Source organism: Micropterus dolomieu, linkage group LG23 (genome assembly GCF_021292245.1).
Source record: "Micropterus dolomieu isolate WLL.071019.BEF.003 ecotype Adirondacks linkage group LG23, ASM2129224v1, whole genome shotgun sequence".
In the NCBI taxonomy this organism is placed as follows: domain Eukaryota; kingdom Metazoa; phylum Chordata; class Actinopteri; order Centrarchiformes; family Centrarchidae; genus Micropterus; species Micropterus dolomieu.
Genome location: NC_060172.1, coordinates 24,822,462 through 24,840,783, shown reverse-complemented (window position 1 = coordinate 24,840,783; position 18,322 = coordinate 24,822,462). Strand labels below are relative to the sequence as shown.

At 39.9% G+C, this 18,322-nt stretch overlaps 2 protein-coding genes across 2 annotated transcripts; one reads left to right on the top strand and one right to left on the bottom strand.

Annotated features, from left to right (window-relative positions):
- Window positions 1-804: 804 nt before the first annotated feature.
- On the bottom strand, window positions 805-5,036 carry gltpd2b (glycolipid transfer protein domain containing 2b). Its single transcript, XM_046040235.1, has 4 exons — window positions 4,827-5,036; window positions 2,488-2,546; window positions 2,141-2,319; window positions 805-2,048 (listed from the first exon to the last, which is right to left on the bottom strand). Exons 1-4 carry the CDS (start codon window positions 4,894-4,896, stop codon window positions 1,451-1,453), a joined length of 906 nt encoding a protein of 301 aa, XP_045896191.1. The 5' UTR covers window positions 4,897-5,036; the 3' UTR covers window positions 805-1,450.
- A 3,545-nt stretch (window positions 5,037-8,581) lies between these two features.
- Window positions 8,582-17,236, top strand: chrne (cholinergic receptor, nicotinic, epsilon). The gene is made up of 12 exons (XM_046040473.1): window positions 8,582-8,648; window positions 12,659-12,792; window positions 13,012-13,056; window positions 13,220-13,329; window positions 13,454-13,609; window positions 13,850-13,950; window positions 14,021-14,221; window positions 15,593-15,707; window positions 15,824-15,938; window positions 16,018-16,225; window positions 16,772-16,905; window positions 17,069-17,236. Exons 1-12 carry the CDS (start codon window positions 8,582-8,584, stop codon window positions 17,234-17,236), a joined length of 1,554 nt encoding a protein of 517 aa, XP_045896429.1.
- The last annotated feature ends 1,086 nt before the right edge of the window (window positions 17,237-18,322 follow it).

Here is an 18,322-nt window from a genome sequence, read left to right as displayed (position 1 = left end):
TGGACACCAGTGTTATCCTGTGCACACATCCTGGTACATGGTGCAAAAAAGAATACCCACCTTGCCACGTGACACGACAGTCACGTGTGAAGTGAACTAGTGAGAATCTACATTTTGTTTTCACAAAGAGTATCTAGAGGAGTTAAATACATAGTAGAAATGCCAGCAGCAATCAGTCATCCTCCTACACACATCACAAGTCAAAGGCCCCAGATTTAAGACTCAGAAATATGTAGATCCTGTTTTAAATCTGACGTTTTTTTTCCTTTGGGAGTTACTCTTATATAGCCACCAACTGCTTGACAAGATTACAGCCGAAGTATATTTCCTCTTACTGACCTTCAACCAGCTCCTGTGTCCTGTTCACTCCGACGCTTTAGGCTCTATACTTATCTCTCCTTTCTTTCTCCTCCTCAGAAAGAGAGGGCACAGAGCAGGAAAAGGGTGAAAGCCAGGATTACGTAGCATTAGAGGCATTTGTAGGTTTAAAATAGTCTGATCAGGAGTAGTGTCGGTGTCTGATACTTGTACATGCTATTCTCTCTGTTACACACACAATTTTATATTGTTCGGACCAGGACTTTTTCTAATATTTAGGCTATAACATCTAATATTTTCTCACAGACAAAGATGTGTTACTGAGGGAATGGCCTTTGCATTTGAGTTAGGGTTATATCCACCAAGATGTTATAAAAGTGAAGATTAGTCTGTAGCAAAGCACTGGAACCTCTGCCGGATGGTGGATTCAGTGGCATTCAAAAGTCAGACTTCTAATGGACCAGACTACGTCACAAAATGAGCAACTGGATTACAGATATTTAATTATTCTGAACATGATACAAAATCTTAAGGGAGAAATTATTACTCCAGTTACTGTGAAGCACCATATTGTCCTTTGTTCAGCACACATAGATTTGTTTTGTATCCTTTAATCAGGATAGATTAGTTCCAGATTATAGGGCTACAAGGGATCTAGATGTTGGCTGTTCTGAGATAGCAGAATAAATCATTAACCATTAACTACAATTAAAACAGCAGCATCCTAATTGTACATGTACATTAAACATGTACAATCTGATGCAAGCTATTACAAAATCACCTCCTCTGTTGCACAGTCTTAAGAACCGTATGAGCTTCACTAATGTTGTATTTAGCAGGGTTGCTGTGGTGTTCATGTTATTGTGTCCACTTGCTTAAATAATCCAAATACCTCTCAGATGAGGTCATGTCCAGACGTGATCTCATAAAATTTGATGAAGAATGTCCACAGACTGAAAGCAAACTGACTTTCTGTATTAGTTGATTGTTGACACAGCGCTTTGTTTGGGAGGGAAAACATGGCACATGTGAATTTTAGCTGAAAATATCCATTCATGTTTCAACTCATTTGTAGCAAGATGTTTATGTGTGATGCCCACAAGGACAGTGCAAAGTCTGATAGTCTCCTTTTCTATGGCAAGTCCAGCATGCCATTTTCCTCCAGTGCTTTCTGTGTCCTGTTGTAAACCTCTACAATGGCCCGAACCACTCTTTTCAGTATTGTGCTCAGTTCCTGTTGGTTCTGCACACACACCAGTCTGAAGAAGAAACCCCGCTCTGGCATGGCAATGAAGGCTAGCTCGGCAGCCCTGCGGACGAACCAGGTATGGTGGTTTGCGAGGGTGCTCTGGTAGGCTTCGCGACACAGCTCTGAGGGGCTCTTGAACCGTCCAGCCACCGGTGTCTCAGCCAGCTTCTCCAGGAAGAGCTTCAGCCAAAGCAGAGCGCGATGCAGACGCAGAAGTGTCCGGCATCCAGAGTCTGTCTGTTGGTGGAAGTTCACCACTCCTTGGTTCAGCTCCACCAAGATCATGGAGCGCACAGAGTGGTAAGCACCACTGTGTTGTGAGGCCTCCAGATTATTCTCTGCGTTCAGTGAGTGCACATCTGGGCCAAGCTCTGCTTCAGGGTTTTCTTCTGCCAACAGGGCCAGTTGACGGATTATAGAGGTTTTGCTTTCTATCTCTTTAGATATCAGTCCCACCATCGGGCCCAGCGCTTCCATAAACCTAGAGGAGTGACACAGAACATTTTAGAGTCCAGATTATGTCATGAACCTAAATCTCTCTCACCATACTCTTAATTTATCTGATGATCTTACCTCACAAGCTCGTCCCAGCTGGACAGATACGGCTGCAGCAGCACATCGGAGGTGTAGGCCGGTGCAGCCCGCAGGTGGGAAAGCAGCAGTGACACCTGGAAGGTCTGACCAGGGCACTCCTCCAGAACCTGCGGGCCCTCAACCCCATGGGCCCCACTGATGTTATACAGCTGGTGAAACTAAAAGTGGGGGGAAGGGGAGGCGTGTGGAAGCGATATATAGGACAAAGAGACAGAACATGGAAGTGATTCATCACATTCAAATGAACCATCTGCTTCACAAAAATCTACAATGTGGAGGAAATGGAATAAGTAATGAAATGCGATGTAAGTAGCTTCTGCTCCTACCTTATTCCCCTGATTATAACCTTTCAAACAAGACTCCCAATGGTAATCCAAACCTCCCTCTGCAGTGAGACATTGTGAAGAGAAACAAGAGAACAGTTCGTATTACTTGTGGAAACTTTCCCACTGAAACAGAGGCTTTCTGTTTCTGATAACACTGCAACTTTACTGCAGCTCTGTGTCAAACATGTTCTGAGCTGTATGCGAGCATTTGAAACATCAAAACAACATATTTATAGTTTTGCATTTCCATGTAAATTATAAATTATAAAGAATGTTGGGTCAATGGGACACACATTTTCCTTTCAAAAGTTGACAAAGTGCTTTACATAAAAGATAAAAGCAACATAGGGAAATATTTTAAGGTGGTATGGTGAATTTGACAGCAAACTGTTGCTCATTTACACATCCAGCAGTTACAGAGCAACATTATCTTTCATTTGGAGTTGTGTTTCTGGCCACCTGGTGAATGCAAGTTCAATATTAACTCTCTTTTAGCTCAGCTTTTGGTCTCTACCACCTCCTGAGGGAAATATCTGGCTCTTCAGCTGCTCAATGCTCCACCACCTTCACTAGCTAGTTGCTGACTATGTCTGTCTGCCTTTTGGTTCTGAGCAGGTAGCATACAGTGGGTTTTCTCTGAAAACAGCTGCCCTCTGCTGAAAACAATGCTATGAGAGCAGTGAGAGTGAAACAAAACAGTACAATTGTGGGTTGCATAGCTTAACAAGGAGCTGAAACTTACTATAAAGCCTATAAGGCCTTGAGTGATAACTGTATGTAGGGTCATCACTACGAGCTTCCCCTTTCACATCGTCTTTCATACATGGGGATTATAAAAATATTGCGGTTTATATTAAATGAGAGTATCCTTAGTTTTATAATGGCTCAGTAACAAGCATCACTGTCATGTTAGAGATCTGGTGTCCTGTTAACACGAGAAACTGGCTGACTATTTGTTCTACACTTGATTAATTCCAGTCCAGTTTTAGATCATACTGTACATCATGTAGCACAAAGACAAGCATTCCTAAGACAGGAAATAAGTTTTGTTGAGTTTTAATCCTTTTTGAGCTCAGTCCAGCCTGAGACAAAGCAAATCCATTGATTTTAATTGACTGTCTCAAACAATGACTTCCTCTGCAAAATGCAAGCACGTATCTGGGATCAATATCAGGCCAAATTTAATTCTCTAACCACACGACTCTATTGGGCCACAAAATGCACACACTATACTATATAGCAGAATAAGTTGCAGTTATGAAAATAACCATTACATGAATTTGAAGACTGCTATACAGTACATATTTCAAATTCAAATTAAGGCATTTATTGGTGACAAATTTCCCAGCATGCAGTTGCTAGTTCAACTGTGGTACATTTATTTGGGAACTTCTGGCATTCCCTCAGAGGCCCCTGCAGGTATTCAGACCACACATTAGGGACAGACGTATCCAACCACCTTACAACAAAAGCCACAAAAGTTGCCTGTAATGTCGCACACAAACGTGGTGCGACCTCGAAGCTAACCCTGGAAGACTTTCCTGACCAGAGAGCCTGGCTAGTTAGCCTTACTGAGCTACCAAACTGCCTCAGTTTGAATTTAACACAGAGGTCGTCTCACAGCTGTCAGAAATGTATTTCTAACTTGACAGTGAACTACGGAAGATGCTGCCAAAAAATGTCAAGAGGAAAGTGAAGATGACTAACTAAGAGCTGTATCTAAATTTAAGTTTCCTAATTGAGTTACTATGAGGATACTGAGCTGGCTGTTCATGCATAAAATCTGAAAACCTTTCGGCTGAGTTTGCACTCTGACTCACGTCTCTCTTAAATCTTTGAATTTAATCCAAGCTCAAGAAGAAGATCATGTGGTCACAATTGAACATTGTTACACAGCTTATCAGTCGTCCCCCCCCCTTGAAATGACAAACAAAGATACAGTACAATATTTTTGGTGACATATTCAAATAAACAAAGGTTCCTACAAGAAAATAGAGAGAGTTTGGTGATGATTTGCATTATTGCCCTATAGATCATTATGTCCCAAAAATCTTTGTCTACAAAATAACATGTGTAAAAGTCTATATTTAGGGAATAGTTTATCTAATGTGACTGAAATAGTTATTTTGTCATTTCATTCCAATAACATTTCAAATCATAGAAATATTCTGTCAAGTTGTTAAAATAATTTTTGGGCATAAAGAGTGAACAAAAGTGGTGTGACCACCATGCTTGATTCTGCAGCCACCTCAACATGTGACACATTCCTGATCTGGAGCACAGACATTTCAAACAAGAGAGGCATTGTATAAGTAATAGTACAACACAGAAATACTCACGGATCCACAGGGAGCCCAGGACCAGCAGCAGGACTACAATAGCTGCAGCAGCCCTGCTCTTTATACCCATACTGAAGTCCAGTTTCAGTCTGCCCAGTCCTTCCCTGTTCCTTCTCGTTTTCCTTGTCTTTTAATTCCTCTGTGTCTCAGATGAATCCCTGTCCCCTTGCACAGACTGTCACCACAATTACTCCCTACAACACAACCACCTCTGACCCCCCCCCCCCCCCCCCCCCCCCCCCCCCCCCCCAAATCTTTCATACTTTCCCCCGAAACCCTACATAAATGGTTCTTTCAACCATTCTACCTGAAAGTGACAATCACTGTTTAACTCTATTTTACAAATGCTGTTTTCCCTCGTCAGAGTATTACAACTCAGCCTGTTGTTGCTCTTTATTTGTTTTATTTTCTGTGACTTTCCTTGAATCCCGTCTTTCCTCTATCCAGCCTTTGTTTCTCACTGATCTGGAGACTGCCTCTCTCATGATGTGTTACTCAATCTGAGGGTCCAGAGATCAGCCGAGCGCAGGCACTGGCTGATAAAGCAGAGCCAACGTAGATTGTCCGCCAGTAACCCTCTTCCTTCAGATTCATCTTCTTCATATGTGCTATATTCCTGGTAGCTTTGAGTAAACACTTGCTCCCTCTCCTCTCCTCCCACCACCACCTCCCTCCCTCCCCTTCTCCCTTCTCTCTCTCTCTCTCTTATTCTTACTCATTCACACACACTGCGGAGAGCACCACCATGACCATCACACATTACAACAGTGCTGACACACATTTCTGAAAACATGTTGCTTTAAAGGACAATATAACATGAAACATGTGAATCTCTAAATGTAAACAAATGCATTATAAAACCACTCTTTATGTTAATCTTTATTACTTTGTTAAAGTCATATAGTCATAGCAACCTACTTTTAAACTCTGTATTGATTCATTTGTGGGACAACACAATCTCCTTTTGGTGGCTGATCAGAGAGCGATGTGATACCAAAAGCATGTTTGTCAATGAATAACAAAGTCTAACCAAGCTTATCCGAGCTGAGATGGCAGAAAGGATTGCTCCTTTTTGTCCATCCATGCTAATCTAATTCTACATATGAAAAAGACATCTGCATAGTGGGAGCAAACAAAATAGATCACTTTGAGATAAAATATTTTACACACATTGATTCATACTCCATAACTAATATCATTTGGATTTCTAAATGCCAATTATTTAATGATGTCATTTGATTACTCAAGTCTAAAGTCTGAGACAAGTCAGTAAAACAGGAGGACTGCTGTGGCACATGCAGGGTGTTCCCATGATTATCACTATCAGGGGAAACCCACTGATTGCTCCCTGTCACTGGGTTTGTTGCTGCTGTTGCTGTTGCTATGGTGGGAGAAGACATTGAACTCCACACTCAAGCCAAACCACGTGTGTGCTCATGAAGACGGACTAAACAATGGTGTTTTGCGGAGGAGCGGGAAAAAAGCAAAAGCAGGGGCTTAAATGACTTGGCTGGGAGGGGCCAGTCATGGGGCCTTCACTCACACAGTGCAACCAATGAATGATCTTATCTGAAATAGCAGGCAGCAAATCACAAGGGGAGACTGAATCCCTGTGAAAACATGTGACCTTTTCAGAAGATTTGTTCTCATGAAATAGCAAATAATTCAAAATATGTAGTCCTTACAAATGTATGTTTGTGGTAAAACACACACACACACACACAGATGAATTCACACTTTGTGAGTATGTTTATGGAAGTTTAGTAGACCGGGAAAGAGGTGTTTTCACTGTCCAATACAACCATGCTGAATGAAGAAACAATTCTATAAGGTCAGAACATTTAACATTAGCATTATGATTATCAATGCAATCCAGTTTGTTTGCTTGTCAAAAGCTGCCCAGGCTTCAACAAAATTATATGGTTCAAAGTAGAACAGACATCTCTGAAGCTGGACGATTGAGTGTGCTGGCAATAGTGCAGACGTTCAAAAGCAAATGACAAAAGGTGTCCGTGATTGTTATTGATTCTTGTGGATGTGTCCCATATTGCCTTGCAGGATGAGGTACAATCTTGTTTCAAACTTCTATTTACAATGAGTATTCAACATTCAATGTAAATGCCTTAACAGAAGTTTATGTTGAGAGTGAATATGCTTTTATAGATTCAACATTTTGAGACCTTTTCCTGATGTGAGTATCTCCATCCATGGATGCATAACAGGCACTACTGATTTATTATTGCACACTCAGATACAGTCCAACCACATTAACTCTACAATGGTTTGAACCCCCTACTTCACAGAATGTGGCTATATTTGCAGCAATGTTTTAAAGGACTGCAGAATATAATTGGTTTGAGAGAAAATATCTTGGCTAGCTGTATAGAAGAAGCTACAAAAGCAAAAGCACTGGACTTTGCCCAGACTGGTTGTGCATCAACAACATCAACATCAACTTTTGGAAGGTTACTTTTATCTTTAAATGTCAAAATGTTTGATCTTTTGCTGCAGCTCTGCTCTGTGAGCAGACTATCATTGCGGCTACACAGCTCCAGCCCCTCGTCTGTCTCTGAGCTCTAACTGAGTGTGAGACATATAATCTCCCTTTTAGAGGCTCCAGTTACCTTAAAGAAGCTCATCTCTGTTTCCCTAAATTTATATTTAGTACATCACAAACTATGCAACTCACATTGCACATTCCAAAAATCACAGTGTTGCCCTTGTCACTGCAGAGTGACATTACTTATATTACTCACAGTACTAATTATAATAGTTAATTTAGTCTCTGGATGTAAAGTGACTGAAATGTCCTGACAGTGTGGTATGTACTTTTCAAGAGTTGCCTTTGTAGCGCGATCAACCTCAGAAAGTATCGAAGTGTCAATGCAGATGCACTGACACTGTCTCCATGGTTTTATGAGTTTTATGAGCATTGTCTGCCTCAAGCCCTCCAACCCCACCTCACTGTGGTCTGCAGACACTCTCTCACTACTGTATGTATAAATACCCTAGACACATAGCGGGGGTGGGGGGAATTAGGCCTGCACTTCACCTGTTCACCTTGCTGCATGTATTTCTGTTTTTTGGGTTTTTGTTTTTGCTGTTTGACACACACACACACACACACACACACACACACACACACATACACACACACACACACACACACGAACACACACACACACACATACACACACACACACACACACACACACACACAGAAATGCTGGAATGAACCCACACAGACAGAACCACTTATTCCAAAGTAAGTTACACAAAAATACATCACTTTGAAAATATGCCTTTAGTGATTTTCTCATCAAAATAAACAATCATAGTAATCCTACAATTTATTATACACAAATATCAAATAAAGCCATTTTTATCTATAAAAATTTATTGGACGATTACAGGAATATTGAAGATATGTCGTGTGGGAGATAAACAGCATAAGGTCTCAACATTGCCTACATTTTACCTTAATGTATATAACCACCACAGAAAGTTATTGTCTAATGATCATGATGATGATTATTGTGAGTGACCGCAGTGTGACTTGAAGTCCTGGTTTAGTGCTTCCCAGCTGCTGTGTAATGTGAGCCATGGATAGCGACAGCCGGGGTGGGCGACAGTCAGGGCCTTTGGTGGGGGGATTTAGGGCTCTTCCTCTGTCTTTGCTCTCTCTCTCTCTCTCTCTCAAACTTAATTTTTAAATAATAGTACAGTGCTGTGCAGTGGAGAGGTCTTAAAACATGATGGCAGCGCACAGGATTTGGATATTATTTGGAGTTGCAACTACTCTCGGGACATTACTGGTTCAGGGTAAGTGGCGCAGAGGCAAACTTTTGGCAAATCCTCATCGACTGGCAAGCAGCCTTCAAAACAATCTTCTGCCTCTCATGTGCGGACAATTTATATTCAGAGACAACCAGTTTTAAAACTCATACTACATTGACTGGCAGTCAAGAGAAAACTTTTAGACCTGCTGAAAATGTGCACACACATAATTTTGTAAATTCTACAATGTGTGTAGAAGACACAGATTTTTAATAAATTTTGGAAGCAGAAAAAAATAATTTTAGTTCTGTAGATAGCTTATCTGCAAGAATACATACAGCATATCTACAATATTTGGTATATGTGGAAAGTGCTGCAAAGTGGATATAAACATAATTATTGTCTGAGCGGTTTCAGTGTACTGGACTATGCACTTTATTTATAGACTTGTATGGCTTTTTAACATTTGCACGGAAACAAAGCATTTGGGAGCTTGGTCTCTGCTCATAGGGCACTTTTCTGCATAACCATTGATACTGATGTTGACAGGAATCTGTCTTGTAAAAAAGTAAGTTTAGCATCAAGTAATGCAGAAATTCACCTGAGCTTTAACAACAGCAGACCACAAAGGCTACAGCTGCAGTGGAAGCAGAAAGCCTGGATAGGATGGAAGTTTAACTAAATGTAATTTGTGGGTGCTTAAATGATTCTGGAAATGAATTTGGCCATCAGGAGGAAAAGATATAACAGGTTGTTCTCAACAGTTGTGGGCAAATGCTTCTTCAGTCCATCTCCTTGGCACAGGTCAGTGGGTAGATAAAAGAGTCTTCAGTGACAAAGTGCCCGCATGGATAGGGTCCACCCTGAAATGCAGGCTCTTGAAATTATTGGTGATTACCACAATTCTCGCATATCACATGGAGTTTAGGGAGAGTACTGTTGGATTGGTGAGGGCTCTTGCGGGTAAACAGTTTGTTGTAGAAATTTACTTATCAAATTGACATGATCAATGTCAGATGGAAAACCTGAGATGAACTTGAGTTGAGACTAGTGTCAGCCATTCGATCTCTATACACTTCGAGCAACAGATGTACTATCATAGTATAAAGTCAAACACAATCAACGTGTGATATTAAATCTAAAATTAGGAATGAACTCTGCTTCAGCATTGGTCCTCCAGTTGTGATCATCAGAACATGATGTAGTGGATCGCAATTATGCAACTGATAACAGGTCTGAGATGCTGGGCGGAACTCCTAGAAAGGATGCTTACTAGTTGACAGAAGAGGCACTTGTTCCTCTTGATATTCAAATTCAAACCCTTTGCTTTTAATGTTAAAAACAACCACTGCATTGAACAATGGGACACGGTCAGCTAGGGTGAGCTTGGCTTGCTTTAACCTCATAGTCAAACACTGATGTTGTAATGTTTACCTGTGTGCCGATGATGTTCTGACATGTTGTGCTGCCTCCATTCTAGTCAACTTAACACGGTCAGTTCGGCCAAAGAAAAACAAATATTACACTTACAGCTAGCACATCAGTATGTAGTATATCAAATTTCATCAAGGTTGTAAAATATCTAACACATTTGACTATTTTAATCATGCTCACATCCCTTCAGTGGCCTCAATTCCAATCATCACTTATCACTGTCATAAGTGACCAGGTCAAAGCGTAGCCAAACATTAGCCGTACATTGTATCCACATGACAATATAACTAATCCACGTGAGCTGGCTGACTAAACTGTATTTTAGTTTTTTAAGTACATAACATACTGTGCAACTCACTTGGCACACTTTAAAAAGTCAGTGATTTCTGTCTCTCTCACTATAGTGACACTACTTGGTATTTACTGTACTTAGTAATTTGTTTGAAAATGTGTCTTTGCAGCCGTCAATAATTAAACAACCATCTTTTTTTTTTTTTGCTTTTCAATGCAAAAATCAGGGCGCTATTCTGTTGTACTATTATAGAATCGTGGTAACACCAAAGCAGATCCACTAAGCAGGCTTTCATAAGGTCATTATATATGTCTTTACCTACCACAGACAAACAGGAATGTCTGAGCCTTTGATATAATAGTTTATTTTAATAGGCCATGCTGATAACTTCCTGTCTCCATTTCAAAATGTTTTTTATAGTTTTTGAGAAATTCCTCTAGTCCTCCCAGAACTGTTTTTGCTTTCCTTTGTGATGAAATTGAAGCAAGTACTATGGATCTGTTTACAAACTCAAAGAGATATTGGCCTAAAGGCCTTAAGCAATGCTATAGTGTTGATGGATGTCTATGAAACACAAGGGAACGACAAACCTTCCTGCTGCATTTTACATTTCAAATTTCAGGAATTGTTGTATCAGTTTCCTCATCTATTAGTCAGGTGTAATATTTAAGAATACTTGGCAATAATTGGCAAACCCTTGGAAGTGAGACATCTCACCATTGTCATTGTACTACCTACTACACAGATTGTCCCATGGGAGAATTACGATTACACCAAAAACTATGTGACATATTTTGCCTGATTAGACCAGACAGACAGGGAAAGAATTACTCATGCAGGATGACATCTTTACTGCTTGGTAGTATGTGTTACTGTCATCATTTTTGCCTAATGGTGATATTGATGATTATTGTCAATGACCCGAGTGTGACTTCAAGTCCTAGTTTAGAGTTTCCCAGCTGCTGTGTAATCTGAGCTATTGATAGTGACTGCTGGGAGGGAAGAGGTAACAGGGTCGGAAATAACCTCAGCCTTTCTCTCTCTTAGTCTCTCTTCAAGTTTATATTGAATTAAGTGTAGCCAGTGAGTACAGTATGACCGTCCCATTGTCAGCAAGTGCAGTTTTAGGCGTGGTTCCTGGTCTCTAGACTCCTGGTCTCTTTATACATTGGCTCATCTCTCTGTCCCGAGGATGGTGTTTTTATCAAAAAGTGTGTGAACATGACTAAACTGTTACACAAGAAGGGATGTTTCAATATGTAAAATTAGGGATCTTTAAAGTGGCCACAGGTGATAACAAAATAATAGTAAGAGCTAAAGGAAATGCACTATAAGTAGAGATGAGTCATACATCTGCCAAACTGGCTGAAAAATGTCAGTTGCACAGCAGTATCTATGTAAAGTTTGCTAACATTACTCATCAAAAAGGATGAGTCATACAAGTCTGTAGCAACACCACCAACGATGCATTTTTTTCCTTAGAAGACAGTTATGGTACAAGACAGGATCATTTTAAATGCTAAAGCGTAGTTTATCAGCTGTACAAGTAGAGAAGACTCACTGTCAGGTTCTGCTCTTGCACTGACATGGGAAACATGGGGTTTGGACCCAGACGCAGAACACCAGGCACAGTGGTTGCAATTCACAAAAGTATTTTATTAAAGAGGAGGATGAACTTACAGTGGAAGTGCAGGAGAGAGGGAGAGTCCAAAAACCAAGGAGCTTAAGTTCAAACAACAACTCCAAAATGACACAAACAGTAATCCACAGAGTGAAAAGCCACAAGACACTGGGGAACACAAGAAGCAGTGCAGCAGGCTCAAAACAAAGAGAGAACTGTGAGACAGAGACTTAAATACCCAAGTGAGGTGGCAATAACAAGACACAGATGACACACATTAGGGCAGATGCAAACAAACACTCATAAAGTCAGCAAACTGGCTGAATAATATTAACAGCACAGCAATCCCCATCTAATGTTTGCTTTACATTAGTAAAAGTCAGCCACTATAAACTACTGGTCAAACCAGACCAAGGAAAGTTCTAGAAGCAAATCAAGGAAGAGCGTGTTAGGAAATAATTTGTTATAAAATGTAAAAACGTATTGCTATTCTAACAGTTGAATAGATTTTTGATCACTTGTGGTTTTTAGCCTTATAATTTTTTTTTTGGCCTCTTGGAAGTCATATTTACCCAACTTGGTATTTAACAGATGCATACACATAATTTATTTTAGATTATTGCAAATGTTTCTCCCCCTCCTGCCATTGAATTCCAACACGTATGCACACATGCAAACTCACCATTTCTCATCTGTTTTTTCATGCAGTGCAGTGTAATGAGGAGTCGCATCTGATCGGTGACTTGTTCAAAAGTTACAACAAGAATATTCGCCCAGTGGTTCATCCTGAAGACAAGGTGCAGGTCCAGATCAAGCTGACCCTCACCAACCTTATCTCTCTGGTGAGAGCTCGCTCTTCCTTCTTGTTGCAACCAAGCCTTAAGTCTAAGAAAGGAGTACAACCACAAGTTCACAATCATTCGCACAGGACAATAGCCTTAATCATCATTCTGGCTAGAGTTTTAGAGCACAATAATAGATGTTAGGTCACTGGAATAATAACTGATGAACACCTCACCTAGAGGTCAAATAATCATACTACTTCTTCAATTACACCACAGAATGAAAAGGAGGAGACTCTGACGACCAATGTGTGGATTGAGATTGTGAGTTTCCCCTCCCTTCATACTTTTTTGTTTTGTTTGTTTAAATCCTTGCAAGACTTTTGGTAGTAAAGTTCATTTTGCCAACAGGACTCACTTATTCAGCCCTCTGTTGTGTCTAGTTTTTAATGTCACTGGCAACCTTTCTCTCAAATGTCATCTACAGCAATGGACTGATTATCGCCTTGCTTGGAACATATCTGAATATTATGGAATCGAACTCATTCGTGTCCCATGCAACACTGTTTGGCTTCCTGACATTGTCCTTGAGAACAAGTAAGGCAGTAACAAAGAGGAGGGAAATCCTGCATTTCTTTTCCTGCCTGCAGTGTCATCCTATCCTTTCTTTTTTTTTTTGTATAATCTGACTGTTTTTGTTTTTCATCCTCAATCTCTGCAGCATTGATGGCAAGTTTGATGTGGCTTACTATGCCAATGTGTTGATCGGCAGCAGTGGTTGGATGTACTGGCTGCCTCCTGCTATCTACCGCAGCACTTGTGCCATTGAGATCACCTTCTTCCCGTTTGATTATCAAAACTGCACACTAGCATTCAGGTGTGGTACAATCACAATAATAACTGTAATAGATTTTGCTATTGTTTGACCCCATCCTGCTCCGCTTCAGCACTCTGGGCCAGACTTTTGCACTCACCTCCCAGTGGAAAGATCTGTCTCTGGGTGCTAAGGTGGAGCATTGTTGGGGTAAATCAACACCCATTAGAGGGTTACGCATGTGCTCAAAGAACTGAAGTTACATCCTGGTGCGTACGTCTTTCTCATTGCCATGACCCCTAGATCCCAGACATACAGTGCCAATGAAGTTGATCTCATCTTAGCTGTCAGTGAAACAGATGAAACTATTGAGTGGGTGGACATCGACCCTGCGGCTTTCACAGGTACTGTACATCCATACTCTACTCCAATATTCAAAACACCTCTACAGCTTATTATGTTTCCACCCTTCAGAGAATGGTGAGTGGGCCATCGTCCATCGTCCAGCCAGGAAGATGATCAACACACGGTATTCCCCTGATGACCTAGAGTATCAGGAGATCACGTTCAATCTGATCATCCAAAGGAAGCCCCTCTTCTATGTCATCAATGTCATCCTGCCTTGCTCCCTCATCTCCTCATTGGTGGTACTGGCCTACTTCCTACCTGCACAAGGTCGGTTAAGCCATAGTGTAATTCCCTACAGGTGTTATTACATAGATTACCGTATTATTCTTTCAAATAGGCCAACATTACAAGGATGATAAAATACTTTGTTTGTAACTTGGACATAAAACACAAATAATGATTACTATTTTAAAAATAGCTACACTGATACTGGCCATGATAAAAAGTCCCAGAATTTAAAAGTAGCATTTTTATTGGCATTCTTATATAAGCATTAAAACGGAGCTCAGTTCAGGCGGTTCTAAGATCAAATCAGAACTAAAATTGTATTTTCTGTCATTCCCTTTGCGGCTTTGTTTTCAACGTATCCCTAGCTGAAGTCAAAAGTTATTATAACTCCTATATAAGACGCTTTTTTTTTTTTACGCCGTTGAATTATTTGCTGCGCGTTGTTATGGCAAAAAATTGTGTCCTCTTACATTTATGTATGTTCTTTTACTATAATTATTACTATTATTGTTATGTCTTGTAGATATATATGTATTGTGTTTTTATCCTTTACCTTTTCTTCCTCTATACTCCTTATGTCAGTCTGTCCACATTTGCTAGGGTTTAGGTCAGAGCTGTGAGATTGTTTTGGTGTTTTCCCCCTCTTGTTGTTCCTCTCCTCTCCTGGAATGTTCATTCAAGGCCGAGAGAGGATCTCTGTTCCCCAAAACATAAAAACCTAGACTGTGTAAATGATTATGCATCCCCAGTGTGAGTTTAAGCAGGTTCAGACTTCAGGTCAAGGCTGAAGGAGATTCAACACCACATTGAGAAAGTTATTTCTGTGGCAGCGAAGAAAAAATAAAACAAAAAACGACTGGAGCCTTGTGTATTACATGGATCCATAATAAGTGTATTCATACATAGCAATAAAGAAGGTTCATTAACTGATTTTATTTACAGTTTGTGTGCTAAAGAACATCATCTTTCTTGGGCTTATAAGTATAACCTTGGATCACACTGCAAAACATGTCTGCTAAAGTCTGGATACTTTTCCCTGCATTCACTATGTCTTATGTGAAGAACCTGTGCATGTAACTTGAGCCAGCCATCTCTGAATCAAAGCTTTATTATGCATTGGGCCAGACACCCGAAACTGCCTTAGGCAGCAGGTCTCTGGACCAGCAGCATATGTGTTATAGTACTTCTCTGTTTATTCTCTTTTATTAATCAATTCTTCAAAAACAACGGTTGGTTGTTACTCAATTATTGGCTTAATCCCTCACCAGCAAGATACAATTTCCACGACACGCATATAGTGCCTGAGCACAGGGAATTTACTGAAAGTATTGGGTCCCAAAACTGATAATATATATTAATTTGATTTGGTGTGGTCCTCTGTCTCCTAAGTCTCTGTTGTCCCCTTCACAGCTGGGGGACAAAAGTTGACTGTGTCCATCTCTGTCCTGCTGGCTCAGACTGTTTTCCTCTTTCTTATTGCTCAGAAGATCCCTGAGACGTCGCTCTCTGTCCCTCTCATCGGCAAGTGAGTCAGTGTTTGTTCTCTGCTGACCTCTGCTGGGGTTCTATTTCTTGTGGGTCTTTAATCCACACAGTTTTTATCTCCTCTCCAACACAGATCTTCTCTAATGTCTTCCTCAGGTACCTGATCTTTGTTATGTGTGTCACTACTCTCATTGCTACTAATCAAATTGTGGTGCTGAACTTCTCCCTGCGTAGCCCCAACACTCATACCATGTCTCATACCATCAAACATGTAAGTACATCCTATGTAGTTGAGTGTCTATTTTATAATTTAAGTGAACTCACTACTGTTATCTGTCTGCCTCCTGCAGGTGTTCCTGGAAATGGTACCTCGCTTCCTAGGCATGTCCCCACTGGTGGATGACAGTGAGGTGACAACAGAGGTAAACGGAGTGAGGGAGCGGCGGCGCAGCTCCTTTGGCCTCATGCAGAGAGCTGAGGAATACGTACTGAAACAACCTCGCAGTGAAATGATGTTTGACAAACAAAGGGAGAGACATGGTCTCACACGATCGATTGGTAAGACGTTTAAAAAATTACTCAGGTCTGAAATTACTGCTTTATTTATTTACTTTTATTTTCAAAATTTATTTTTATGGAATTTTTATATTTTATATATTTGTTATTAGTAATATTATTTCATTTTTTATTAACACACACAAACAAAACTTTTACTGTTTTATTTACTTATTTAATTAAATGTATGAAATGAATTGTTCTTATGTAATTTGTATGTAGCTTTGGCAATATTGTTGATACATTTATGCCTATAAAGTTTATTTGAATTTGAATTTGAATTCTTACCATCCTCTAAGCCCCAGCCTGAGTTATCACTACCAACAAAGTGTGCTTCACTGGAAATTACTGCAGCTTGGTTTGACCATTGTGAATTATTAATTAGTGCACCATTCACTTTTTGTATAAACATCATGCTACAGATTTCCATGTAGATTGTGTCACATTTATTCATATCATTATATTAGCCATATACTTGTGTATTACAGGTATGTCTGTGATGTTGTGGCATATACTGTTGTCTAACTGTCAGTGTCTCTTTCCCCATAGTGGATAATATAGATGTCAGCAGCACAGCCAACCTGTATAAGAGTTTGGCCCAAGCTGCTCCTGAAATCAAGCAGTGTGTGGATGCCTGCAATTTCATTGCTGAGAGTACAAGACAACAAAATAACTTTGGATCTGTGAGTGTTACTTTAACATTTAAACTTTATCTGCCTGTCCAACTGTTTACAATTTTAATTATGTTTTGGATGTGTCTATTTATTCCACATTTTCCTGTTTATAATTTTTTAAGCTGTTATCTAAGTTGTATAATCTTGTATAATCTCTTATTTCCAAATGAAGGAAATTGAAAGCTGGGTTCTGATTGGGAAGATGATTGACAAGGTGTGTTTCTGGGCTGCCTTTCTCCTCTTCATCATCGGTACAGTGGGGATCTTCTTAACAGGACACTTCAACCGGGCACCTGAATTTCCATTTCCTGGGCAGAGCAAAAAATTTCTCCCGAGTTAAAAAAACAACAACGTTTTTCTCTGATGAAACCTTTCCAAGGGTCAGTGAGCCTCACGCTGTCTATGAGGCTGGGCAATCTTGCTCATTGAGTCCGATGCTCAGATTCAGGGTTGGGTTGTTTTAATAACAGCTATTTAACATGAAATCTGTCTGTGTTCATAATCACAGCTCAGACTTATCTTCGTGAACACTTGTCAGGCAGCTGAGGGCTTTCATTTAAACTTGTAACTTAGTTCTTCTCCATCTTAGTGTAAGTTGTTTGGATGTATAAATTAAATGGGTGGATCAGGTCTAGTTAAAAAGTGATATTTTAAATCCTCATTTTTATCATCATCATAAAAAATCATACAAAGTACAATTATTATTGGTCAGTTTTGTCGTATAAAAGACTCAACAGTGTGAGTTTAAGCAGGTTCAGACTTCAGGTCAAGGCTGAAGGAGATTCAACACCACATTGAGAAAGTTATTTCTGTGGCAGTGAAGAACAAATAAAACAAAACGACTGGAGCCTTATGTATTACATGGATCCATAATAAGTGTATTCATACATAGCAATAAAGAAGGTTCATTAACTGATTTTATTTTCATTTGGTGTGCTAAAGAGAATCATCTTTCATGGGCTTATAAGAATAACCATGGATCACACTGCAAAACATGTCTGCTAAAGTCTGGATACTTTTCACTGCATGCACTATGTCTTATGTGAAGAACCTGTGCATGTAACTTGAGCCAGCCATCTCTGAATCAAAGCCTAATTCTTCTTACTATGACTATTAGAAAGCCTTGTTACAGTAGATGAGTCGGAAGGATATTGTCTTGATTCATTGTGCCACATTTTCTAAATAAATATATTATTTTGTGCATTGTGACTTGTTTAATCAATTTATTACAAAGTGTGAGTTGTGTGAAAAAACAAGTGTTACATAAAATTTGAAAAGGCTTTAAAATCTTGAATGAAAGCCAAAGTAGCTCAATGTAGTTCATACTGTCTGAGTGGACCACATGCATGTCAGAAATGTCCCAAAAAAAGAGAAAATTATCAATACTGCGCATCATAATTCACACTTGCAATATGGCTAAATACAC

Coding starts and splice junctions, on each gene's coding strand:
- gltpd2b (XM_046040235.1), bottom strand. CDS start 4,896: ATGGGTATAAAGAGCAGGGCTGCTGCAGCTATTGTAGTCCTGCTGCTG. Junction 2,547..4,826: donor CCTGGGCTCCCTGTGGATCC/GTGAGTATTTCT, acceptor GTCTCACTGCAG/AGGGAGGTTTGGATTACCAT. Junction 2,320..2,487: donor GTTATAATCAGGGGAATAAG/GTAGGAGCAGAA, acceptor CCCCACTTTTAG/TTTCACCAGCTGTATAACAT.
- chrne (XM_046040473.1), top strand. CDS start 8,582: ATGGCAGCGCACAGGATTTGGATATTATTTGGAGTTGCAACTACTCTC. Junction 12,793..13,011: donor TCACCAACCTTATCTCTCTG/GTGAGAGCTCGC, acceptor ATTACACCACAG/AATGAAAAGGAGGAGACTCT. Junction 13,057..13,219: donor CCAATGTGTGGATTGAGATT/GTGAGTTTCCCC, acceptor TGTCATCTACAG/CAATGGACTGATTATCGCCT.